This window comes from Rutidosis leptorrhynchoides, chromosome 9 (assembly GCF_046630445.1).
Source record: "Rutidosis leptorrhynchoides isolate AG116_Rl617_1_P2 chromosome 9, CSIRO_AGI_Rlap_v1, whole genome shotgun sequence".
NCBI lineage: Eukaryota > Viridiplantae > Streptophyta > Magnoliopsida > Asterales > Asteraceae > Rutidosis > Rutidosis leptorrhynchoides.
This window is the reverse complement of record NC_092341.1, coordinates 359,602,391-359,630,277: the sequence shown is the minus strand read 5'-3', so window position 1 is coordinate 359,630,277 and position 27,887 is coordinate 359,602,391. Positions and strand designations below refer to the sequence as shown.

Sequence of the window (27,887 nt, the reverse complement as noted above, 5' to 3'; positions counted from 1 at the left end):
AACATGTAAGTAGAAACTATATTCCTACTCCATCGCCCGTATTTCCTCCCTGGTCTATAGAGATCCAACCACCGTATCCTACGTATAACCCAGCCGAAGCATTCTATAACACATACGGTTATGCATGGAACCCCTACTGGTATCAGTATCATCCCTAGTCTACTTAGTTTTATTTATTTTATTATTTGTAATGTTGATACTTATGTTAATATTGTAATAGTTTTATAATTTTCTAACTTTTATTATTAGATTTTAATAATTTTTGAATGTGGGGTAATATACCAAACTTCAAAAATATGTATATATGTTTGCAGTTTATCTTATGTACACAACAGGGTAAAACAACGTATTTTCAAAGACTGGCATTAAATTCAGCAAAAGCAACTAATTTTGACGACAAGATGCAAAATATATGTGAAATAACAACAAGACGGAATGAACAAATGATGTGCACCATTTATCATTCAACACAAACAAAAATATGTTTGGAAACTTTGGTAAAATTTAATCATTTCTACGCTAATCACCCTCAATAATTTAAATTGTTACTGATTTCTTGCAAATGAGGGCATTGCAAGATCTTAAGTGTGGGAAGGGGTTAAATTCTTTCGGATTTTTAAAATTTTTATCTTAAACACTTGGTTACCATTAAAAATACTAGTAAAGCAGTAGCTGTATTAGAATCTAGTGCTCTCTGATAATAAAGAACAGCCCTAGTCTTATATACCGACTACCCAATTCTAGTAAAAATTTTCAAAATTTTCAATTAAATGAACTCAAAATCATGTTTATACATATTTATGAATGATAAAACTAGGTGTTAATGCCGAAATTATCATTACCTCGGAAAGGACATGAATTGAGAAACAAACCAAAATGTTAGAATTCATTTAAAAATGGAATAGAGGAGAACAAAAAGGAAAAATAAAAGCCAAGTGTGGGAAAATTTACCAAGTTATTTTAAACATATGTCACATATTTCTGTAACAAATAATTGAAAATACTTTTGTTTTGAACGATAATTAACTGTTTTACCCAATTTACTGTAAGAAATATGGATCTACACGATGAATCAATTCCATCATTAAAAAGAAGTAAAGTCATCACTAAAATCAGCAGGAAATCCACGGACCAGACCAGCTGTAGGTTGACAAAAAATCTAGAAAAGTCATCACTAAAATCAGCAGGAAATCCACGGACCTCAGCATCAAACAGGGTCGCCAAGTGGTCAGATTTATCCTAACCATGAAAAGGATTTATCTCGTACAATGGGGGGCACCGTGCAAATTAGCTTGATAAGACTAATGAATCAGATCCTCAGAAAGGATAATCTCCTTAAAGATCAAAAATCAGCTTTTAAGACTGATATTACTCAATCCTTGAGATTGACCTTAAAGATTGAGAATTCAAACTCATGGAATTCAATGATATCTAAACTCGAGCTTGAACGAGAAAATATTTTGATCAAATCATAAACCGATTTGTTTTCTGAAAACCCATTTTCAATGCGTTCATTACCTTTGAACGTAAAATCCTAGGAATTCATCTGGAATTTATTAGGTCATCTGAACCAAATCGGGTGTCAACCGTAAGAACGGTGGTTGCATAGCATGGTCAAAGACAGGACCTTGTGCCAGACCGACAAATTATAAGGGTGAGCTTTACTATTGCTCCTACAAAGGATAGTAATTGCGTCCGACACGTTATAGACCATAATCAAAAGCATGTCAGGGGACATTGCCTTAACAGTTGCTTGTTCAACGCTTTCCTTTACAACCGGACGGTAGTTTACCGAAAGGTAATATACGGAGCAAGTATACTAGACGTGTTGCTTTCCTAATACAAGGTTAGCAAGTGGGTGACACAAAACCATAAGTTTTGAGCCAAAATTTTCAAATCTAAAACCCACCAAACCCACAAAAAGAATTTGCAAACACCGGTGAAGGGTTATTCCGGAAAACTTATCTAGGGTAAAAGCTAGATTTAATTTTCAAAAGATCAAATGTTTTCATAAAGATCCAATTTCCTTAATGGATCTAAATTTTTATAGTCATGTGGGACTGTAAACCATATCGTTACTACCATTGTTTATACCGCCTTAAAGAAATCACTGATGTACAAAGTGTGAAGAATAAAGAAGTGATTCTAGTATTTCAAGACTATATTACTTGAGGACAAGCAACGCTCAAGTGTGGGAATATTTGATAATGCTAAAAGCGAACATATATTTCATAGCATTATTCCTCAAGAAAGACAAGCTTTTAGTTGCAATTGTTCTATTTACAAGTGATATTCGTTTAAATAATAAAAGGTGAAGACAAAAGACAGACTCGACGAATTGAAGACGCAAACGACCAAAAAGCTCAAAAGTACAAAATACAATCAAAGAGGTTCCAATTATTGATAAGAAACGTCTCGAAATTACAAGAGTACAAGATTCAAAACGCAAAGTACAAGATATTAAATTGTACGCAAGGACGTTCGAAAATCCAGAACCGGGACATGAGTCAACTCTCAACGCTCGACGCAATGGACTAAAAATTACAAGTCAACTATGTACATAAATATAATATAATATTTAAATAATTCTTATAATTATTTATATATTATATAATATAAAAATCCGTCGGTAAACAAAGAGCCAAAGCTGGGTGAGCTGTAAAAACAAACTCCGCGACTCGCGGAGTTTGAAGAGCAAAAAGGGCACGAGTCGCGGAAATTACCTGGACTCAAATCCCTATAAAAGGCAACGCAGTTTGATCATTTTTCATCATCTTTTTCTATCTCTCAATATATCTATACGTAATATTTATATTTTAATTTTAATTTTAATTTTAATTTTAATTCTAATAATAAGGGTATGTTAGCGAATGTTGTAAGGGTGTAAGTCGAAATTCTGTCCGTGTAACGCTACGCTATTTTTAATCATTGTAAGTTATGTTCAACCTTTTTACATTAATGTCTCGTAGCTAAGTTATTATTATGCTTATTTAATCCGAAGTAATCATGATGTTGGGCTAATTACTAAAATTGGGTAATTGGGCTTTGTACCATAATTGGGGTTTGGACAAAAGAACGACACTTGTGAAAATTAGACTATGGGCTATTAATGGGCTTTATATTTGTTTAACTAAATGATAGTTTGTTAATTTTAATATAAAGATTTACAATTGGGCGTCCCTATAAATAACCATATACACTCGATCGGACACGATGAGCGGGGTATTTATATGTACGAATAATCGTTCATTTAACCGGACACGGGAATGAATTAATAGTCTATGGAATTATTAAAACAAGGGTGAAATTATGTACAAGGACACTTGGCATAATTGATAACAAAGTATTAAAACCTTGGGTTACACGCAGTCGATAATCTGGTGTAATTATTAAACAAAGTATTAAAATCTTGTTACAGTTTAAGTCCCCAATTAGTTGGAATATTTAACTTCGGCTATAAGGATAATTTGACGAGGACACTCGCACTTTATATTTATGACTGATGGACTGTTATGGACAAAAACCAGACGGACATATTAAATAATCCAGGACAAAGGACAATTAACCCATGGGCATAAAACTAAAATCAACACGTCAAACATCATGATTACGGAAGTTTAAATAAGCATAATTCTTTTATTTCATATTTAATTTCCTTTATTTTATATTTAATTGCACTTCTAATTATCGCACTTTTATTGTTATTGTATTTAATTGCACTTTTAATTATCGTACTTTTTAATTATCGCAAGTTTATTTTATCGCACTTTTATTTATCGCAATTTCATTATCGTTATTTACTTTACGCTTTAAATTAAGTCTTTTATTTATTTAATATTTTACATTTTGTTTTAACTGCGACTAAAGTTTTAAAATCGACAAACCGGTCATTAAACGGTAAAAACCCCCCTTTATAATAATAATATTACTTATATATATATATATATATATATATATATATATATATATATATATATATATATATATATATATATATATTTGTATTTTTATAAAATAAAACTAATATAGCGTTAAGCTTTGTTAAAAGATTCCCTGTGGAACGAACCGGACTTACTAAAAACTACACTACTGTACGATTAGGTACACTGCCTATAAGTGTTGTAGCAAGGTTTAAGTATATCCATTCTATAAATAAATATATTGTGTAAAATTGTATCGTATTTAATAGTATTTCCTAGTAAAATATAAGCTATTTCATATACACCTCGCATAACACCAGCTGGGTACCTCTCATTTATCCCCGTCGGCCGCTCAGTTTTTCGTTGGAGCATGGCATGTACTAGACCGGGATCATTGCTCTTGTATACTAAATCTAACCACGGACCGAAACATGTAGTTCTAAAATTTTTTTGTTGATTTTCAGTCAAGGCTTTTTTCACTACAGGTATAAGATTTAACATATGCTTCATCGTTAGCTTGGCTTCAACATATCCCTGAAAACAAAGATTTCTCTGTTAAAAAATGACATCCGCAAAGACGCAAGAACAAATTTGCGTCTTCGTAAAAGGGAGACACATAGTCGCAAACATATTCTTGCGCCTGCTACATTCACAAGGCGCAAGGACGCAAGCATAAACTTGCGCCATCAACGATCAACAAAATGCAAAGACGCAAGATCTACCTTCCGCCCATTATGTTTTACAATTTTTCTCAAAAATTCGCTGTAAAACCAATTGATACCGCTTAAACAAGCATATGTTTGCGAAAATAATCAAGTAGAAACAAGCATAACATTAAAACAAAACAAAATATTTGATGAGGCATTTAATCGAGCACTTGGTGTGCGAAACCATTTGAGTGAGAGAGATTCAACGATTTGAGAGGATGAGTGGCACTAACCTGAGGTTGACTCTGAGATCTACTCTGATCTTCAGCCATCGTGGATTAAAACACGGATCTATGGCGGTTTGTACGATATTAGGGTTTCTGCGATGAGGTGATGGTGGTCGTGATGCTGATGGTGGTGATGATGACGACTGATGGTAGTGATGATGATGGTGATGCTCCAAATGATCGACGATGATGGTGGTTGTGTAACGGGTCACAAAATGAGGAATCGAACGCGCAAGGTGTTAGTGTGTGTGAATGGTCGCAAATGGAAAAGTGAGAAACAACAGCTTTTTTAGTTTATATCAATTCTAACAAAAAACGCAAGGTCGCAAGGAAGCAAAGTCGCAAGGTGCCTTGCTTCTTGCGCGGGCATTTTGTCAATTTTTTTTTGGGCTCTCACGCAAATTGTAGGAAAAGTTGGGCAAAAAAGTGATAATCCCCCTTCTTTGCATACACCTATCATTTCCAAGATTCCAAGCTTCAGGGGTGTCTCAAGGGTTGCAAGATAATTTGATATGAACTTATGAGGATGTTCAAATGACAGATGACATCGAAATTCTTTAATAAATGTCGTTCGGATCCGATTAAATCCATCTTTAATTCCGAATATTTATGTGTAACGGGGTAGCAAGTCGACACAAACACATTTTCTTTACACCTACATTAGCAGTGAAATTTGATTATGGAGGTGATTGGATATCTTTGAAAAAGCATCTAAATGTTTTATAGGTAAATTCTCCCTTCTACATTCCATTCTATGAAAAACATTAATGACATGTCTTGTTCTTTTAGGGTTTTCCTCGACCTTTGAGGCAAGCAAAACACAACTATCTTGCGATAAGTCACAAATATCAACTCCAAAAAATCTATTTTTCTTTCGATGAAAGACGGTAAGTAGGTATATAGAGAGGAGAATTGAACCTTCATTGTAAACCATTATTATAGTCTTCTCATAAGAGCCAATTTTCAACCTGTCATGACCCGGAAAATTTCGACTAATTTTAAACCAAACTCTCGATACGATTTCATAATTCTGACACGATAAGCAAAGTTTGTTAGGTTGAGTCTCAAAGATTTTGAACTATTTTATTTTATTCATTTAACCTCGACCAGTTTCGACAATTCACAAACAATTAATTGTAAATAGATGTGTGTGTATATATATATATATATATATATATATATATATATATATATATATATATATATATATATATATATATGGTAATTGTAAATATAATTTAAAATATCATATGTTATTGCTATTAAAATTTATTTATGTAAAATAAAATAAAAATATGATATTATGATAATTATTATTTAAAACATATCTTATATATAAATAAAGTATATTAAATATATATTTTATGATTTCGAATCTATTTAGTAAACGATGGTAACACTCAATTATCATTCGATGGTTATTAATCAAGTTAAAAACGAACTTATATGATTTTAAAATAAAAGGTGATCCAAAAATGAGTTATATAAGTTATAGGCTTATTAAAAGTATATTTAGGACCTAATTATTTAATTTTAACACTTTTTATATTTTACTCAGAGTTGAGAGGGACAATTGATGTAATTTTTATTTAACAAATTAATGACCGAATTTTATACCATAATGACTGAAATAAATAAAGACATTTAATTTAAAAAATTTGAGATTTTGTTGAAGACTTTTATTCGCCATTAAGTGAACAACGGGGCACGATATAATACCCATAATAAGTGTCGGCATATGAATACAAGTGATGGCTTCACTATTTAATAAAGGTTAACTCCACTGTACGTTTTTGTTTTCCTCATTCAAGATATTTCTATTATATATATTTATATAGAGAACACGTTTTTCTTTATTTTATTATTATTATTATAGTATTATTAATATTAATTTAATCTATCTCCAGCTATATATGCATATACATATGCATTGATCAAACAAGATATATCACCATCTCTAACACATTCACTAGACTACCATGTCACCCTACTACAACCACCATGTCTTCTTCGACCACCACGGTCATCAAACCATCATCGTGATCACCACCCTCCCTAAACCGCCACTCCTCACCTTCAAGAACAACCCTTAAAGACCACCATCTCCAACCCACTCAAACTGTGAAAACACCTATGCGTTCTATTATTTTCGGTTTCTTTCATAAGTGTCGATCAACACAATCAACACCATCATCAATTGCTTGATGTGCAGCTACTGCTGCTGCATTTGTTATGTTGCTGAACCGAGACCCAAGTAACCCATCACAACACCAACTTAATAATCAAACCACCATCGTTATCTATATTTTTTTTTCTTTCTTTCGTTTCTATGTTTTGATAATGACCGAACACCATGAACCACCTCTATCTATCTCCTATCTTCAACCTTACAAACACCACCTTAACACCACTACAACCACAACAAAACCATTGACATCTTCACCATAAACTCACTCTCACTCTACTCTCTCTCCTAAATTTGTTCAATAACCACCACCTCGATCCATCACCTTCTATCACCACCTTTACCTCCACCGGCGATAACCATAACCCGCCACCTTAAACAAACGATAAATAGTTGTTTTTTTGTGAAACATGCGCTGTATTTTCTCTTCCTTTTTCTTGAGACAACAAATTATACAATGAATATAAATGTTAAAGAGAAACGTGATATTGGGATTACTATCATCTTGTTATATAAAAAAAATAAGAAAGCATAAAGTGTCGAACCCCACCAAGTGAAATTAATTGATAAAAGTTGTGTGCATGATTAATTGTGGTGTTCCTGTTTCGAGCAATATACTTCTTTTCTTGTTGACGCCGGGCCCATCAATCAACAAATGGTTCCATAATTAAGAATAGAAAATGCTATGTTTTGTGGAATCTATCTGAAGTATATTGTTTGTTTAGAATATACTGTGTAAACATATCAATTCCACCGAGGAAGAGTGGAACGAACTTGGGATTGGTTGATGAAATAAGGTCGAGTTAGGAAAAAAAAAACGTAAGCATTGGGATTGGGCAAGAATTGTGGTGAACCGAAAGACTTAAAGGTTTCTAATTATTGGATCTTAATGGACTGATTGAGTTTTGGACTACCATTTCGTTTCGGTTGGGCCATATTCTTGTTATTGGGCCGAAGGTATACTTGGGCCGAGAACCAGATTACAGTTCCTGGATGGGCCTGTCGAGATTTATGATTATGATGATAATGATGATGATGATTAGTGTGATGATAATGATCATAATGATAACGTTATGATGTGGTGATCATAAGTTTAAGGATGTTAGATGTTACATAAAATCATAATGGTGATGACAACGAATACATGATGATGACGGGTGGCTAACGAAATAAATTAGGATTGAGATTTCATGTTTTATGATTTTATGATGAAGTTAATAAAAATGAATGATGATAATGTTATATAACATTTTTGATGATGAGATAAGATGATGATTTTAGAAATGGCATGGTATATGATGATGATGGTTAGATTGTTAAGGTGATGGCGATATAGATAATAATTTTGATCATACACTATGAGAAAACAATATTCGAAGATGAAATGAGGTGACAAAGGAATAGTTAAAAGGCGTTATCGGGTTAGCGGGACGTCGCAGGTTCAAACCCAGACTTAGGCATTATTTTTAAGGGCTTTTGAGGATCGTGAATCTGAGGCCAACCCTACACTTATTCAATGCTGTCATATGTATTTTTACTACAAAATACAGTATGGTGAGTTTCATTACTCCATTTTTATATATATTTTTGGGCTGAGAATACATGCGCTGTTTTATAACTGTTTTACGAAATGGACACAAGTACTAAAAACATATTCTACGTTGAGTTGTACCACTTTGCATATTTTTCCCTAATAGCTTGGTAACTAATATTTACATGTTGTAAGTGCATGTAAGCGCGAATCCTATTGATAGATCTATCGGGTTTGACAACCCCAACCGGGCTAGTCGCTCTAGTATCGTAAACGGTTACACAGTACTTCGTTTTTACTACACTTGGTACAGTGTAGGGAGATTTCATAATAAAGGGAATATGCCACATTAATTGTTAAGTATGGTTACCGAAGCGCTCAACAACTTATAGAATACTTTTATACACTTGCGAGTGTACATATATTTATGAAACGGAAATCTTGTGGTCTATCAAAACTACTGAATTCTATGATTGTATATGATAAACCTATGAACTCACCAACCTTTTGGTTGACACTTTTAAGCATGTTTATTCTCAGGTATGAAAGAAATCTTCCGCTGTGCATTTGCTCATTTTAAAGATATTACTTGGAGTCATTCATGTCATATTTAGATCAGTGCCTCGCAATGGGACCAGATGTTGATGATTTCGCCCAGGTGGATTAGGACGGGTTTTTCACATTTGGTATCAGAGCGTTGGTCCTAGCGAATCAGGTCTTGCATTAGTGTGTCTAACTGATAGTTGTTAGGATGCATTAGCAAGTCTGGACTTCGACCTTAGCTACATATTATAAGTATTGTTTATCATTCCTAGTGGAAAATTTCCTGCTTATCATTCCTAAGTCTAGACACGACTTCCTGCACTTATTTGATAGATAGTATACAGATAAATTCATATCCTAGCGTATCAGTTACTGTAAACTTTGCCTGACACGTTTCCTTATTTTTCTCCGTAATCTACGGGATCTTCTGTACTATAGATAGGTATTATATGTAATTAGAATATCATCCGACATCCGAAAATTATTTCATATCGAAATTTCTTTATCTAACCGTGCAAGATGAAACTCGCAACTAGTTCAAGTTCCTCGGATTCCGACATCTATTCCGATATAGATTTCCACTCGAGCTCCGAAAGCAGCGTAACTGGAATGGATCAACCACTTAGCCATCACCTATTTTGGATGAAATGGGGATGGGTTCGTAGTCGACTTAATCAATGGAGATAAGAAGAAGTCGATCCTTTCCACCCACCAACCTGCAATCTTGGCGAAGAACCTGAAGCACTTACCGGCGGACCAGTTTAAAACACCATTTTTAGTCTCACCTCCAGGGTAGCTCGTCACGATTATCTTCTATCTAAAATTCTAAACCTTATTCATCCGCTCATTTCGACCGACAATCATCCAGGAATAATAGAAGAAGTTAACGAACTTCACGCTCGAGTAATCAATTTGGAGAATATGGTGCAAAACTTAACAGCTTCAGCGATATCACCGGCACCAACAGTACCAACAACATCAACACCAGTACCACAAACAACCCAAGTTTCAACATCACACACCTCAACATCTCATTGTGTACCTCGAGCAAAATCATCGCTCTACGTATCGTTCTACATCATTTATCTTCGTTCTACGTGGCAATTATGTAACCTCTAATGTTTTAGAGATTATATATTCTCGTTCTAACAGTAAATCAAATGAGATTAATATCATATTAACTCATTAAATCCATGATTACATCTGAAGAAAATATATATATGTATGTATATTTTCATAAAGATTGTAATTAAAAATTCTTTTGTACAAACTGTTAATGATGAGAATATTTTAACGGGTAGGTAATACCCGAGGAATATTTGGATTTCACATTAATAAGTTACACTGTACATTCTTCAAATCTGATTCAACAGTCATTTACTATCCTACTTACATCCACAGAGATACGAATCCGTTCACCACAGAATAACTATTTTCATTCAATTTCATATTTGGATTTTGACCTATCTGAATCCAACAAGTGGCATAATGAAGAAAACATCGGACAAAATAAAATTTGTTAGAAACAAACAAATTAACTATGAGAAATTTTGTTAAGAATCCACGCTAACAAAATCCTAGCTAACTGTTCCTAGCTAACTGTTAATTTCTTATTACATTTATCGCAATTTATTTATCGCAATTTATTTATCGCAATTTTAATTATCGCAATTTTATTTATCGTCATTTATTTTACGCATTTTATTTATCGTCATTTAAATACTGTTATTTACTTTACGCACTTTATTTATCGTCATTTAAATACAGTTATTTATTTTACGCACTTTAACTATCGTCGGACAAATCGGGACACATGTACACAATACGTCGGATTAAATCTGAGACAATAGTTTGTACAATGGGTCACGATGCGTCTTGATTAATTAGATTATATATTGAACTATTTGGACTATTGGACTACTAACTTTGGACTATTAACACTGGACAATTAAAATGAATTAAAATATTGATTATAACATATGAAACTAAACAATTCTTCAAGTTTGCCACTTGATTTCATCTTAAACAATCTTTTGTATCTTGACGATTACCATCTCCGTTCAAACTCTTCTATATTCTTGAAAACCCTCGGTTTGATAACCGATGATCCAGATTCGTTAACTTTGAAAATGCTGACGAAGCAGCATGTTGTAGATTGCCTTAATGGCCAAAAGTTGATAATAAAGAATGGAACGCTCGATAGAAAATTTGGTAATAAAAAACGGATTGAGCTAACCACGAAGGAGACCAAGGACAAATACAAGGACCAAACCCTATATTCAAAGAATCCAGGTAATTCGGGATCCGATGAAATCTTTAGAGAATATCTTACTCCGAGGTCATGTTAAAATCTTGCGAAAAATTTTTCATCATCATCATCATCTTTCGAACTTAGAAATTCCAAAATATCATCATAAATATCTTCGATACTTCTGAAGATATTTTCATAAATATTCTCGTCCGAAATTATATACCTCTTTGTGCTATCTGTATTACATTATATTGGAAACTTCTATAAAATCTAAGTATAAATACGAATGAATTCTGGAGAAGTGTTAAGAATTTGAGCATGAGTTAGTATAATATAATGACACTTGGCCAACGTGATTATATTACAGTAAGTCATGCTGAAAGTTCTAATGAAACGTGATGATGATTCACAGATCATAACGTCATCATGTGTCATGTTACACGACTCGTTCAATCTGTTCAACCTCCGAACATATCAATAAAATATATTATTGATAGTTCCATCCTCAGTGATTCTGGTAATTTAACCAATCAAATCGTTAGAATACGTTCTTTCGTGCTTAGAATGTTATAATCATTCGAAACTCTATATCTACGAGTTCTAGACCATTACTAGCTTGACTTGAAGTCGGGAAGAGAAAACAAGAGCATGGGGCTCCGAAATATAAAGGAAAATACAAAGCCGATCACAAACACATAAATTACAAACCGTGTATATCAATGCGGATAGCAACATAAATACACGGGAAAATGAAAAACACTATAACTCCAGGGAAATAGTAGAAGTTAACAGATTCCTCCGGTGGTAGATGAAAAAGGAGGAAGACAGAAGCGATTGTCAGGAGAAGGACAAGGATCAGTAATGGATTAAGAATTTTTACAATCTTTAGAAGTATGGTTAAAGAAGAAAGTATAGGAATGGTGAAAATAATAAAATGGAAAAGGTAAATTTATAATGGAAATATCTGACAGTGCAATCGAGGCAGATGATCGCATTTAAAGCGGATCCTAATTCCCTTGATTACCGAAGAATCAAATCTTATTACTAAGATTCTCTCCAAATCTCTTGAACCTGGAAATCAATCCTATCTACTTCAAAAGATATGATGAATCTACACCTACTCATTTCACTCTTTTGTGATAGCTTCACTCGTACTCTTCACAAAATCAAATGGTTTTATCCATATTACTCAATGATGATAAAACTCTATTTATCAACTCATATTTGTCATAAAAACATTCTTATTGTTATCCATGACGACCTCGATCAAATTTCGGGGACGAAATTTCTTTAACGGGTAGGTACTGTCATGACCCGAAAAATTGCGACTAATTTTAAACCAAACTCTCGATACGATTTCATAATTCTGACACGAGAAGCAAAGTTTGTTAGGTTGAGTCTCAAAGATTTTGAACTATTTTATTTTATTCATTTAACCTCGACCAGTTTCGACAATTCACGAACAATTAATTGTAAATAGATATGTGTGTATATATATATAAATGGTAATTGTAAATATAATTTAAAATATCATATGTTATTGCTATTAAAATTTATTTATGTAAAATAAAATAAAAATATGATATTATGATAATTATTATTTAAAACATATCTTATATATAAATAAAGTATATTAAATATATATTTTATGATTTCGAATCTATTTAGTAAACGACGGTAACACTCAATTACCATTCGATGGTTATTAATCAAGTTAAAAATGAACTTATATGATTTTAAAATAAAAGGTGATCCGAAAATGAGTTATATAAGTTATAGGCTTATTAAAAGTATATTTAGGACCTAATTATTTAATTTTAACACTTTTTATATTTTACCCAGAGTTGAGAGGGACAATTGATGTAATTTTTATTTAATAAATTAATGACCGAATTTTATACCATAATGACTGAAATAAATAAAGACATTTAATTTAAAAAATTTGGGATTTTGTTGAAGACTTTTATTCGCCAGTGAGTGAACAACGGGGCACGATATAATACCCATAATAAGTGTCGGCATATGAATACAAGTGATGGCTTCACTATTTAATAAAGGTTAACTCCACTGTACGTTTTTGTTTTCCTCATTCAAGATATTTCTATTATATATATTTATATAGAGAACACGTTTTTCTTTATTTTATTATTATTATTATAGTATTATTAATATTAATTTAATCTATCTCCAGCTATATATGCATATACATATGCATTGATCAAACAAGATATATCACCATCTCTAACACATTCACTAGACTACCATGTCACCCTACTACAACCACCATGTCTTTTTCGACCACCACGGTCATCAAACCATCATCGTGATCACCACCCTCCCTAAACCGCCACTCTTCATCTTCAAGAACAACCCTCAAAGACCACCATCTCCAACCCACTCAAACCGTGAAAACACCTCTGCGTTCTATTATTTTCTGTTTCTTTCATAAGTGTCGATCAACACAATCAACACCATCATCAATTGCTTGATGTGCAGCTACTGCTGCTGCGTTTGTTATGTTGCTGAACCGAGACCCAAGTAGCCCATCATAACACCAACTTAACAATCAAACCACCATCGTTATCTATATTTTTTTCTTTTTTTTCTTTCTTTCGTTTCTCTGTTTTGATAATGACCGAACACCATGAACCACCTCTATCTATCTCCTATCTTCAACCTTATAAACACCACCTTAACACCACTACAACCACAACAAAACCATTGACATCTTCACCATAAACCCACTCTCACTCTACTCTCTCTCTCCTAAATTTGTTCAATAACCACCACCTCGATCCGTCACCTTCTATCACCACCTTCACCTCCACCGGTGATAACCATCACCCGCCACCTTAAACAAACGATAAATAGTTGTCTTTTTTTGTGAAACATGCGCTGTATTTTCTCTTCCTTTTTCTTGAGACAACAAATTATACAATGAATATAAATGTTAAAGAGAAACGTGATATTGGGATTACTATCATCCTGTTATATAAAAAAAAGAAAGCATAAAGTGTCGAACCCCACCAAGTGGAATTAATTGATAAAAATTGTGTGCATGATTAATTGTGGTGTTCCTGTTTCGAGCAATATACTTCTTTTCTTGTTGACGCCGGGCCCATCAATCAACAAATGGTTCCATAATTAAGAATAGAAAACGCTATGTTTTGTGGAATCTATCCGAAGTATATTGTTTGTTTAGAATATACTTTGTAAACATATCAATTCCACCGAGGAAGAGTGGAACGAACTTGGGGTTGGTTGATGAAATAAGGTCGAGTTAGGAAAAAAAACGTAAGCATTGGGATTGGGCAGGAATTGTGGTGAACCGAAAGACTTAAAGGTTTCTAATTATTGGATCTTAATGGACTGATTGAGCCATTTCGTTTCGGTTGGGCCATATTCTTGTTATTGGGCCGAAGGTATACTTGGGCCGAGAACCAGATTACAGTTCCTGGTTGGGATTTATGATTATGATGATAATGATGATGATGATTAGTGTGATGATAATGATCATAATGATAACGTTATGATGTGGTGATCATAAGTTTAAGGATGTAAGATGTTACATGAAATCATAATGGTGATGACAACGAATACATGATGATGATGGGTGGCTAACGAAATAAATTAGGATTGAGATTTCATGTTTTATGATTTTATGATGAAGTTAATAAAAACGAATGATGATAATGTTATATAACATTTATGATGATGAGATAAGATGATGATTTTATAAATGGCATGGTATATGATGATGATGGTTAGATTGTTAAGGTGATGGCGATATAGATAATAATTTTGATCATACACTATGACAAAACAATATTCGAAGATGAAATGAGGTGATAAAGGAATAGTTAAAAGGCATTATCGGGTTAGCGGGACATCACGGGTTCAAACCCGGACTTAGGCATTATTTTAAGGGCTTTTGAGGATCATGAATCTGAGGCCAACCCTACACTTATTCAATGCCGTCATATGTATTTTTTCTACAAAATACAGTATGGTGAGTTTCATTACTCCCTTTTTATATATATTTTTGGGCTGAGAATACATGCGCTGTTTTATAACTGTTTTACGAAATGGACACAAGTACTAAAAACATATTCTACGTTGAGTTGTACCAGTTTGCATATTTTTTCCCTAATAACTTGGTAACTAATATTTACATGTTGTAAGAGCATGTAAGCGCGAATCCTATTGATAGATCTATCGGGTTTGACAACCCCAACCGGGCTAGTCGCTCTAGTATCGTAAACGGTTGCATAGTACTTCGTTTTTACTACACTTGGTACAGTGTAGGGAGATTTCATAATAAAGGGAATATGCCACATTAATTGTTAAGTATGGTTACCGAAGCGCTCAACAACTTATAGAATACTTTTATACACTTGCGAGTGTACATATATTTATGAAACGGAAATCTTGTGGTCTATCAAAACTACTGAATTCTATGATTGTATATGATAAACCTATGAACTCACCAACCTTTTGGTTGACACTTTTAAGCATGTTTATTCTCAGGTATGAAAGAAATCTTCCGCTATGCATTTGCTCATTTTAAAGATATTACTTGGAGTCATTCATGGCATATTTAGATCAGTGCCTCGCAATGGGACCAGATGTTGATGATTTCGTCCAGGTGGATTAGGACGGGTTTTCACACAACCAAAAGAAGAATTCACCTCAATTTTCAAGTGTAATATGTCTTCTATCCCATAGAGGCTGAAATCAATTTAGAATGGAGGAGAAAGATGAAGAAGAAGAATATTTCATTCACAATTGATTGAATTACATATTTCTGAATTACATGTATGTATACACAGTCTGCTATATAAAGCACAAAGAAACTAACTAATATACCTAACTACTAACCAAGTAACTAACTTTCTAACAGAATTAAATACTGTTACATATCGTTGCAATGAATAAAGTATTGTTGATGCTTGAGGTAACTCTTTGATACAGGAGTCAATCTGTCTTGAGTGTCTGATGACGTGGCTTGAGTTTGCATAACCATATGGACTTGATGAGTGTGAGCTGGTAATATACTCAGCCTCTGTTGATGATCTGGAAACAACAGTTTGTTTCTTTGACTGCCAAGATATTAAGCTTGTTCCTAGGAATATGCAATAACCTGAGATTGATCTTCTTGATAGTTGGCATTTTGCCCAATCACTATCACAATAAGCCTGTAAGATAAGATCATTGGAAGATGGAACAAATAGACCTTGACCTGGACTGAGTTTCACATATCTTAAAACCCTAATGAGAGCTTTCATATGGATGATAGCAGGGTTTTGTGTAAATTGACTAAGTACTTGTGCTGCAAAGGACAGATCTGGCCTTGTAATTGTCAAATAAATCAGTTTGCCTACCAAGGTCCTGTATAGGGAAGGGTCTGGTAGTGGTGTAAGATTGTCAGAGTGTAAATTGACATTGGATCCATGGGTGTGTTGGCAGGTTTTTCATTGGTTAAGCCTGCATGTTCAAGAAGTTCTAATGCATACTTCCTTTGTGTCATAGCCAGTCCTTCAGAGTTCCTTAGAAATTCAATGCCCAGATACTAATGTAGGGGACCTAAGTCTTTAATAGTGAACTGTTGATGTAGGCTGCATTTGATTTGATTTAACAAGGTGTTGCTATTACTAGTAACCAGAATATCATCAACATAGATTAACAGATGTAAGGTGTTGGTATTCTGATGTAAAGTGAACAATGATGTGTCTGCATAGCTTTGAATGAAGCCTAGGGATTGAAGAAAGGTAGTTAATTTGGTGAACCACTGCCTTATTTTAGGCCATATAGTGACTTCTTCAATCTGCAGACTTGGCCTATTGTTGTGGGTTTTGGATATCCATGAGGTATAGTCATGTAAACCTCTTCATTTAAATCACCATGGAGGAATGCATTGTTCACATCCAGTTGTTGAATTTGCCATCCTTTTTGAACTGCAACACTTAAGAAGGTTCTGACTGTGACCATTTTGGCAACAGGTGCAAATGTTTCTTTGAAGTCAATGCCTTCTTTTTGAGTGAATCTCTTTGCCACAAGTCTTGCTTTAAACCTTTCCACAGTGCCATCTGCATGATGTTTAATTCAAAATACCCACTTGCAACCAATGGGTTGTTTATGTGCAGGTAATGTGGTTAGTTCCCATGTGTTATTAGATTCTAGAGCTGTTATTTCTTTATTCATGGCTTCAACCCATCTTTTATCTTTAGATGCTTGTTTGTATGAGTAGGGTTCAGATTCAGAGTTGATGGAATTAATGAGATGTATTGATATATGTTTGAGAAGATTGTTGTAGTTGAGATGGTGAGAGATGTGATGTTTGTGATGGACAAAATTAATATTTTATTTGGGGAGTTGGTGATGATAGTCATTTAGTTTTGCTGGGATAGATTTTTGCCTTGTTGAGGTTCTGAGTTGTTGATGTTTTGGTTGGGGATTGAGAACATTTTGAGTTGGTATGTGTGTAGAGGGTGGTGATTCTTGCAGGTTGTGATTGTTTGTAGTTGATGTGTGTGTGGAGTTTGATGATTCTTCTGGTGTGATTATATGTGTAGGGGAAGGAAAATGATTTGATGATGGATTGGTAGAGGTGTTGTGATGTTCCTGTTCTGATTGTGTGATTGAATTTGGAGATGAAGTTGTGAATGGAGGAAAATATATTGGAGTGAATGTTTGGAACTAAGTTGGATGATCATCTGACTTGGTATTTTGAGAGAAAGGAAAGACTTGTTCATGGAATGTTACATTTCTACTAATGATTATTTTATTTGTGATTTTGTTGTACAGGATGTAACCTTTTTGATTTGCAGGGTAGCCTAGAAGAATGCATGGAATGGCTCTTGGAGCAAATTTGTCTGTGAGATGTGGATGTGCAAATGCTAAGCAGCCTACAGATCTTAAGTGTGTGAGGTCTGGTGGTTTGTTGTGTAGAATTTCATATGGACTGGTGTGTTGTAGGATTTTTGATGGAATTCTGTTTGTGATGTATGTGGCTGCTAATAGACTATAACCCCAAAAATGGATTGGGAAGTGAGCTTGAAAGTGAATGGCCCTTGCCATTTCTAGGATGTTTCTATGCTTCCTTTCTACACGACCATTTTGCTGTGGTGTATATGGGCATGAGGTTTGGTGAATGATGCCCATTTCTTGAAGGTATGAACTGAGTTGAGAATTCAAGAATTCTGTGCCATTATCAGATCTTAGACACATCAGATCTTAGACACTTTATTGTTGTATTGAATTGGGTTTGAACATAGTTGTGAAAAGTTTTAAAGGTGCTAGTGACATGTTGCTTAGATGGTATGAGAAAAGTCCATGTAGTTCTAGAGTAATCATCCACAAGAGTTAAGAAATAAGTGCATTTGTTAATTGTTGTGTGTTTGTATGGACCCCACACATCAGCATGAAGAAGATCAAATTTAGAATTAGCATGAGAATTACTAGAATGATATGGTAAAGTATGTTGTTTTGCAGTAGGGCAAACAGTACAAGGATCATTTGTAATACATTTGTTTAGTCTTAATGACTTTATTCTAGCAATAGTATGGTATGAACAATGACCTAGTCTAATATGCCATAAGGCAGAATTTGATACATCGGAGGTAATGGAATGAACATGGTGGCTTTGCTTCAGAATGTACAATGTACAATCCATCACATAGAGTCCCATGGGCAATCTTCTGATTGTCGCCCTGAAAGATACATTGAAAGTGGTTGCAGTTCACAGATAATTTTGTGTCTTTTGTGATTCTGCTTATTGACAACAGATTTTATGTGAAGCTTGGAACATAGAATACATGATGAAGAGTGAGATGAGGTGTAAGTTTTACAGAACCAGTGATGGAGACTTTGATTTTGTGCTTATTTGGTAGTGTTATTTGAATAGGTGTATGGTGATGTTTGATATTTTGCATTTGTTTTAAAGATGTGGAAATGTGATCTGTAGCCCCACTATCTACAACCCAAGCATTTTCAAGATGTGAGAAAAGTGAAGCAATAAATGAAGTCATACCAGTTCCTTGTGGCTGCCCTTGCAAGTTCTGTTGCATCATCATCATCATTTGATTAAGCTGATTTTGGAGTTGGTCCATCTTTGCAGACATTACATCATTGACATCATTGCTTGCAGAAATTTGTTGTGGAGCAGGTGTATTCTCAGTTGTGATGCTGTTGATGACTCTACCCTTGTTTGCAGGTTGTTTGATTGGAAATTTTCCATGTAGAGGATGACCTGGTGGATAGCCTATGTTCTTGTAACATTCTTCACTTGTGTGACCTTCCCTGAAACAAGTACCACACTTTATTCCAGCCTTGAAGTTTGATTTTCTCTCTGTAGTGGTATTTGATGGCTTTGCAGTCCTTTGATAGTTGTTTGTGTAGTATTGCTTTGAGTTGTTTTCTGAAACTGACATGATAGCTGGTGTGATAGGCTTGGGCAGCAATCCTTCCCTCTACTTTTCTTCTTGTTTGATCATGCCATAGGCTTTTGCTGTGGTAGGTAATGGTTGCATAAGCAAGATTTGGCCCCTGATGTTTGAGTAGCAGTCATCTAGTCCCATATGAAATTGAAATAATCTCTTTCTCTGCTCCCTTTCACCATTCAACTTTCCATTTTCACATGTACACAAGCAACTGCACAGGTAAGGAGCCTCCAGTCAGTCTGTTTCATCCCAATACCCTTTGATTTTGTGATAGTATGTTTCAATAGAACAGTTGTTTTGCCTCAACTCTGCAACATTAATTTCCAATTGATAGATTCGATGAGCATCAATTTGTGAATAATGCTCTTGAAGTTCATGCCATAAATTGTAGATTGAGTTCACAAAGTTGAGACTGTTACAAATTTCATCAGTTACAGTGTTCAATATCCAAGAAATGATCATATCATTATTTCTCTCCCATAATGATATTATATTTGAGTCCTTATCTGGTTCTTTGAATTCTCCAGTCACGAACTTTAGCTTGTTCTTTGCATTCAAAGCAATCATCATCGATCTCTTCCAATTTCCATAGTTTTCTGATCCAGAAAGCTTCCTTGAGATGAGAATCAAGCCAGGATGATCATTCTGATGTAGATATAAAGGATGATTTGAGGAATTGACATCTCCTGAACTGATATCTTCGGTGTTTGTAGGCGCCATTTCTTTGATTTTAATTGTGTGAATTGACGAATCTTAGCTTGAATTTTGATGTAATTGTGAGTTGTTATGATAGAAGGATTTGATGAATATGATAGAATTTGATGAGTTATGATTGTTGAATTTAATTTGCGTTTGAATTTTTCTGTGCGGAATTTGATCGAGCAGCTTGTGTGTACGATCTTGTTTCTGTGAATTTTAGAATCGAGCTACAGCTCTGATACCATGAAACCAATTTAGAATGGAGGAGAAAGATGAAGAAGAAGATGATTTCATTCATAATTGATTGAATTACATATTTCTGAATTACATGTATGTATACAAAGTCTGCTATATAAAGCACAAAGAAACTAACTAACAGACCTAACTACTAACCAAGTAACTAACTTTCTAACAGAATTAAATACTGTTACATATCATTGCAATGAATAAACTATTGTTGATGCTTGAGGTTGCTCTTTGATACAGGAGTCAATCTGTCTTGAGTGTCTGATGATGTGGCTTGAGTTTGCATAACCATATGGACTTGATGAGTGTGAGCTGGTAATATACCTTTAGTCCAGTTTCGATCCATATAGAAGCTTACTGCTTACAGCATGTGTTTGAACGATTGATAAGTCATTAAACAATGAATTTGTTCTATGCATATTTTGGCTAGATGCTTCAAAGTCATAATTTTAGTAATACTTTTTTTTTCTTTTCTTTTAATAATAAATAAATAAATATTCAACTGAAATAGAGCTTGTTTCCCTTACTTTGAATGCCAATGCGTTCTTTTATCTAATAAACTCAAAGTGTGGCAATAAACTGTACCTATTTCTGCAGGCAAGTCTACAAGGGCCAGATTCTACCCATTTTATGCAGATTCTACCCTAGTTGTGATTACATTTGCATGTAATATTAGAGCATTTCATCTGTGCAAAAAAAAAAAAATATATGTTAAAATGTTAAATTACAAATAAAAAAACCGTGGCTTTTAAAAAAATAAAAAAGCTGCAAATTCATTTTTTTTTGAAAGGCAACAGTCGGCATCGAATACTCTCATTTGCCACGCACACGCATTTTCAGGAGGAAACTCGAATCGCATTGCAGGAACTCGATCCTTAAACCTTACCGAGGGGCAGGCCCACGAATCCTGAATGGATCCGGGAAAAAACCCCTGAGGTCAATCTGGAGCTCTACATTTAAGGTAAATTGATTAATAGAATGGGCCAAGAGAGGCTCAATCTCATGACCTAACCCTCGCCCCAACACACAAGGTGTTGGGGATACCGTTGAAGCGAAGCTTCGTTGGTTAATTCATTACATTTTATAATTTATAGTGTCAACAATGTGTCAAAACAATTCTCTTAAAGTGCATCCCATGCCTAACTTTCTAACTTCCTGTTACTAAAGGGTGCATTTTTGACCCGTTACTTTAAATGGTCGATTTGGGTTTTGCATCCAAACGGGTTGAAAGTAGCAAAAAAATTATCTTTTTTAACATAGGTATATATAAAGTATTGAATAAAATTGATCTGTTATGTAACCCACATGCCTAGCCCATTTCGTCACCTCCAGTTGTGTTTTTCATCTGTTGACTCTTGTGTTGACCATGGATATGAGCTAACTTCAGGTATTGGGTATTAGATGGTGTTACATATTCTATGTGGAAAGTATTGCAAGAGTCAAGAGACTATCATTGAGTGGCTTGCTTCTTTACAAATTACGCATGGCTGATCAGTTGTTTGTGCAGTGGCCACAACTACAAAAACAATATCCCCGAGCTCATTATGTGGGCCGCCTTATGTAGCCAGAAGGTTGGGCTAATTGATTTGATTTTATTTGAATAAATACCAATTTACCTTCTCTTTTTGTTTAAAGTTCTAAGGCTATCATCTTAGGGTTTGAAATCAAATTGTAGCTTTTATGACTTATTGTTTCAAGCTGAAGCTGGTAAATGATGCGTTTTTACGTCTGTCTATGGTTATTGCTATGATGATTTATATGAACATCAAGTTAAAGAAATTTTGTTTTAGGAGTCCTTTGAGTCTATAGATGTGTAGCTGTTACTGAAGTTTATATTCTTCTACAGCAGTTATATTTGAACTCGAAAACAGTGGCGAAGCCAGAACCTTTATTCAATGGTGTCATAGAACCCTTATTTTTTAGTCTTACTTTTACTTTGAAAATAAATAACCACATAGACACAGTGTCCTTGTCATCTAAACAATACTACTAGTTTGAGTTTATGAAAAAATAAGTTTAATATCATAAGTTAATATAAGCTTGTCATTTGATACACTCTAAAAAGATCAATATGAATTCTAATTTTCAATTATATATATATATATATATATATATATATATATATATATATATATATATATATATATATATATATATATATTGGTAGGATCAAGGGGGAAGTAACCAATCGGAGAGAAGCGGGAGGAAGCAAATTTTTTTTTCTTTTTCGTTTTTTGAAAAAAACTTTGTTCACGAACATTATAGATTGGATGAAAATATGAACATTTAATAAAGACACTTTGGGATAAATGTTTTTATTTTGGCGGGAAAACGCTCGAAGAAGTAATATATAACAATTATCGTGTTTTTCGAGCGTATGTTGAGGTTTTAAATATTAATGTTTAGATATTAGGGTTTATAGGTTTTAGATATTAGGGTTTAGAAATTTAGGGTTTAGGGTTTAGATTTAGGATTTAGATTGAGTTTTTAACACGAACGGTTTAGAGTTTAGGGTTTAGGGTTTAGGGTTTGGTGTTTTGAGTTTATGGAATAAACCCAAAACATCAAACCCTAAACCCAAAACCCTAAACTATAAATCGAGCTAAATTTTACTTCACAAAACATGAAGAAAAAAAACGTTCACATTCTTCACGAACAATATTATCTTGAATGTTATTTTTGTCGATCGTTTTTCCGCCTAAATAATAGCATTGATCACGAAGTTTTTTTTTTCTAAATGTTCATATTTTCGTGTGATCTTGATGCCGGGAAAAAATTTCCAAAAAAAATGAATTTTTTTTTTTGCTTCCCCCGATTGGTTACTTCCTCATTGATCCTGCCCCTATATATATATATATATATATATATATATATATATATATATATATATATATATATATATATATATATATATATATATATATATTGTAACAACCCTGCTTTTTCCGTTACTTCCGTTAACCTTCCGTTAGTTTATTTAACGGCGATTACTTGACATTTATGTGTTTATGTGTAATAAATGTGTACTTGATCCTTGGAGGGTTACAATAATTAATATGGGTTGATATTAATTAGAATAAATATTTCTGATAAAGAAATACGATAAAAACGATACAGTTTTGATAACTGCTTTTTGAACAACGAAATGCTCGGGTTTATTTTAATAATTAAATTATTAATTATTAACTTTTCAAAAATATTTAATTTATGGGGTTTTTAATAAATTAAGCGATTGGTTGCGTTTAACGATCGGTTTAGCGTTCCGGGCCTTCGGTACGACTAAACGGCACTTAAAACGGAACACGAATACACGCTTTTGCAAAACGAGAGCCCGAGATACCCATAGTGGGCCCCATTCGGCCAAACACCCCCTCCCCACCCCTTTTATTTTTAAAATTTTGCAACTTGGAGGACTTAAGTGTTAATTAGTGGAACTAGGGCTTAATATAAATAGTATGTGTTAAACCTAAACTGCATTATCTCCTACCCTAATTTTTGTGCAGTCGATCTCTTCCCCTCCCCCTTGAACCGTCGCCCATCACCATCCCATAGCACCATCAATTTTTGCTTTTTAGCTTAAGTGTTCAACATCAAACTTGTAATTCACATCGTCCTCTACGCGTTGGTGTATTTGATTTGTTGGTCAAAGGTATAATCACATGAACCCTAGCTTTAAAAATTCTGATTTCATAAAGTTTTATAGTTTATGTTGGTCAATTGCTCGATTCATCGCGTTTGTATGTATTGTCAGTCGTTAATTCGATCGTATTGATTGTTTTGCATGAAAACCGAATTTGATTCTTGTGTGTACAGAAAATTGACTTTGTTAAATTGACTTTGGATTCACTTGATTTCGTTTCCGGATGATCAAGTTATGGCCAATTGAAATTAACGTTGTGTTTTTTGTGTGTAATCAGAAATCTGAGTTTGATAGACCACGAATTGGCATGTGAAACTTATACCACTGGAAAGATAATTTAAAAACACTCAAGTTACACTAGGATATCATGTCGTTTGCTTATGTATAACCCTAGATATGCTTGATTTAGTGTAAAAGTGGATTTATACTGCACTTGCATGAAAACAGCCTTGTATGATAAAATGCGTTGACTTCTGTGTTTAAAGCTTTGCATATTTGAAAAATACACAAAAATTACTTCACATTTCATGTAGATATCATAGGCTAATTGTATCTAGATCTTCGGATAATCGCGTGCGAATGTGACTAGCTAAACTAGAATCGAATCTGTAATTGCTCTCTGTTTTATACTCTGTGGATTGTGTTTATTGAATGAGCATGTAAGCTTCTGGAATATGAATTTTGACATGATATGTGACTTATGGTTAGTTTATTGCAAACTCCGAAACTTTATGCATTGGGCACACTAGTGTCATACTTTGTGTGACTTCTGAATTGAGCTGAAAAACTGAACATTTAACTTGCATGAATAAACTGTACAAATTGGCTAAACAAAAATTGCTAGATTTTTGATATGTGTTAGTTTGACTTGTCCTTGCACTATAGCCACTGACCTTGTATCAATTTCATGTTCCTAGCTCTGGTTATAGCCAAAATGAAATCAGTGCGCGGTCAGAAACTGACTTGGCAAACTACAAATGTACCCCTTCTGATTCCTGACTTTTAATTATCGTATGAGACCCTGGCCGGACTTTTTAGAATTGATTTTGAGTATACTTATGATCTGGAGTTTTCCATGTTTGCATGAATTTTGTACTATGATATAATGTGCTAAGTGTGCTACGTGTTCATGAACTTTGTGCACAACGATAAACTGAAATTGTGAAATTGACCATGCATGATCTAAAACATGTTGTTTGACTTCGGCTTGACATTTTGACCAATATTTGACATGAACATACTGATGTTGACTTTAGTTGACCACATTGACCAAGTTTGACTTTTGGTTTGACTTCGGTTGACTTTGTTTGACTTGCATGATATAGTTGCCTTTTACTTTGAAACGCGTCGAGTCGAGCAATGAGACAACTTATACTATGAAACCACACTCATTTAAAATACATATATTGACCAACCTAAATACGTATACTTAGGTTTCATTATTCAGCTGTAAACCTTACAAGTTTTTGTCTGTCATCCGAGCTTTATTCAAAGGTGAGTCTACAGTCCCGCTTTTTACATGTTTTCAGGGATGAGAATACACGCTGTTATACTTGCATTATCAAATGCTTTTGTATTGACACGAGTACTATATATGCATATTGAGTTTGTTCACAAAGCCTCTAGCTTGAATACTTTTAATACCATCGGTGTAAGCACAATTTAGATGGACGGATCCGTTAGGTTGACAGCCTCACCCTACATTATTAACTGTGGCGCATTTACTTTGAACATTAGATACACTCGAACAAGTGTATAACATTTTATGAGGTAAAGTCGAGTGTAGTGGTTTCTATAATCGGGTCATTGCTAGTATTCAGGTGCTCAGATTATGCAAACGTTTTGCAACTTGGGGTTGTACTTGTAAAATCTCGTGGTCAAGGAACTTAAACTATATTTTTTTGATAATTGTTTTTCAGATACTGTTACATAACTTTAAACCTGTAGATTCACCAACATTATTGTTGACCTGTCTTTGCGTGTTTTTATTCTCAGGTCCTTAAGAGGTAGACTTCCGCTGTGTTTGCTGCATGTCTGGCCGTGGAATCAACATACTTTTAAAGAACATTATCTACTTTCACATTTAAAACTTTCATAACTGTTTAAATACTGTTGGCTTGTGGTTACGATCACAACAGTGTTTCTATTTTGGGATTATTGACTTATCTTTTGAAAGTCAACTTTTAATAAAATTAAATGTGATTGCTTTAAGCGTCTCATATAGAGGGCGTAACTGTTAACTGTGGGACCTGGATTAACACGCCGTCGGATGGGAATTTGGCGGGGTGTTAAATATGGTATCAGTGCTAACGGTTCGTAGAGAAACTAGGATTTGCATTAGAGTGTCTGATATGGTCATTAGGACATTTTGGAGAGTCTAGAATACGACCGGGACTTAGTCATTACATGAGTACTTTATGACTAACGTTATTTACTTGACTAATCTGCTTTCTTATGTGTTCTTGTATTGTGAGTTAGATGTCACAGGATTCCGAAAACAGTAGCAATGACACAAGTGTGGCTGAGGTGAATGCACCTGCTCCTGCCCCAGCACCATCACCTGCTCCACATCAGATACCTAACCATCTCATTAACCTTTATGCATTGGATTTGATTCACTCTAACCGCAACAGGGATGTAGTTGATCGTGTTAATGCTCTGAGTGATATTGCGAGGACATACCCGCACCCCGATGACCTTGATAGGTTGGACTCAAGGGTCACAGGTATAAATACTTATACGAATGAGGCTGAAGCGAGGTTCTTCGATTTGGAGAGGTTGATAGCAACCTTGACTACCAGGGTTGCTGCGTTAGAGGCAGAACGTAATAGGCCGAGGAATGATGGACCTGCTTCCTGTACCTGACAGAAGAGGAAGTGAAGGGTCATTCGACCATGAGCTTTCTTTTTTTTTTTCATCCACCATCCTTTCCTTATTTGATTATATAAGACTATTGGGTGTTATAAACAGGGCTACTAGTACATTATGATTATTGTTTGGTTTTATTACTTGTGGGATTTGGTTTATTACCTTTGGATTTTACTTATAATAATGGTGGGTTATGCTATTAATAATTAGTATCTTTTATTGCATGCGGCATTATTTTATATTTAGTAACATTGTATGATTTATAATGCTCGTGTTATGTGATACTACCATGATTACCATTGATGTTACTACTTAGTGTTACTACCACTGCTATCGCTACATAACGCTAGTACCGCTACTACTACCACTAGTGTCACTACTACCACTACTATCACTGGTGACACTACTAACACTACTATCACTACTCATCACTACCAATACTACTTACACTACTTCTCACTACTAACGAATCTTTTCGTACTATTAGTATTTACTAGTCTTCAACACTCGTTGCTAGTATATTTTTATATATAGCGTTGTTTTGACACTGACCTAGTGTGTTTTTCTGTGTTGAAGATGCCTTCGAAGGAATCAACCGCCGCTCAAATCAGGAGAATGGTCGCCGAAGGTAT

The 27,887-nt window shown here is 34.2% G+C and overlaps 1 protein-coding gene across 1 annotated transcript; it reads right to left on the bottom strand.

The window, feature by feature from the left end:
* Nucleotides 1-19,832: 19,832 nt before the first annotated feature.
* On the bottom strand, nucleotides 19,833-20,522 carry LOC139869244 (uncharacterized). The gene is made up of 2 exons (XM_071857560.1): nucleotides 20,104-20,522; nucleotides 19,833-20,013 (listed from the first exon to the last, which is right to left on the bottom strand). Exons 1-2 carry the CDS (start codon nucleotides 20,520-20,522, stop codon nucleotides 19,833-19,835), a joined length of 600 nt encoding a protein of 199 aa, XP_071713661.1.
* Nucleotides 20,523-27,887: the final 7,365 nt, after the last annotated feature.

Coding starts and splice junctions, on each gene's coding strand:
- LOC139869244 (XM_071857560.1), bottom strand. CDS start 20,522: ATGGCGCCTACAAACACCGAAGATATCAGTTCAGGAGATGTCAATTCC. Junction 20,014..20,103: donor ATTAATGTTGCAGAGTTGAG/GCAAAACAACTG, acceptor TTACCTGTGCAG/TTGCTTGTGTACATGTGAAA.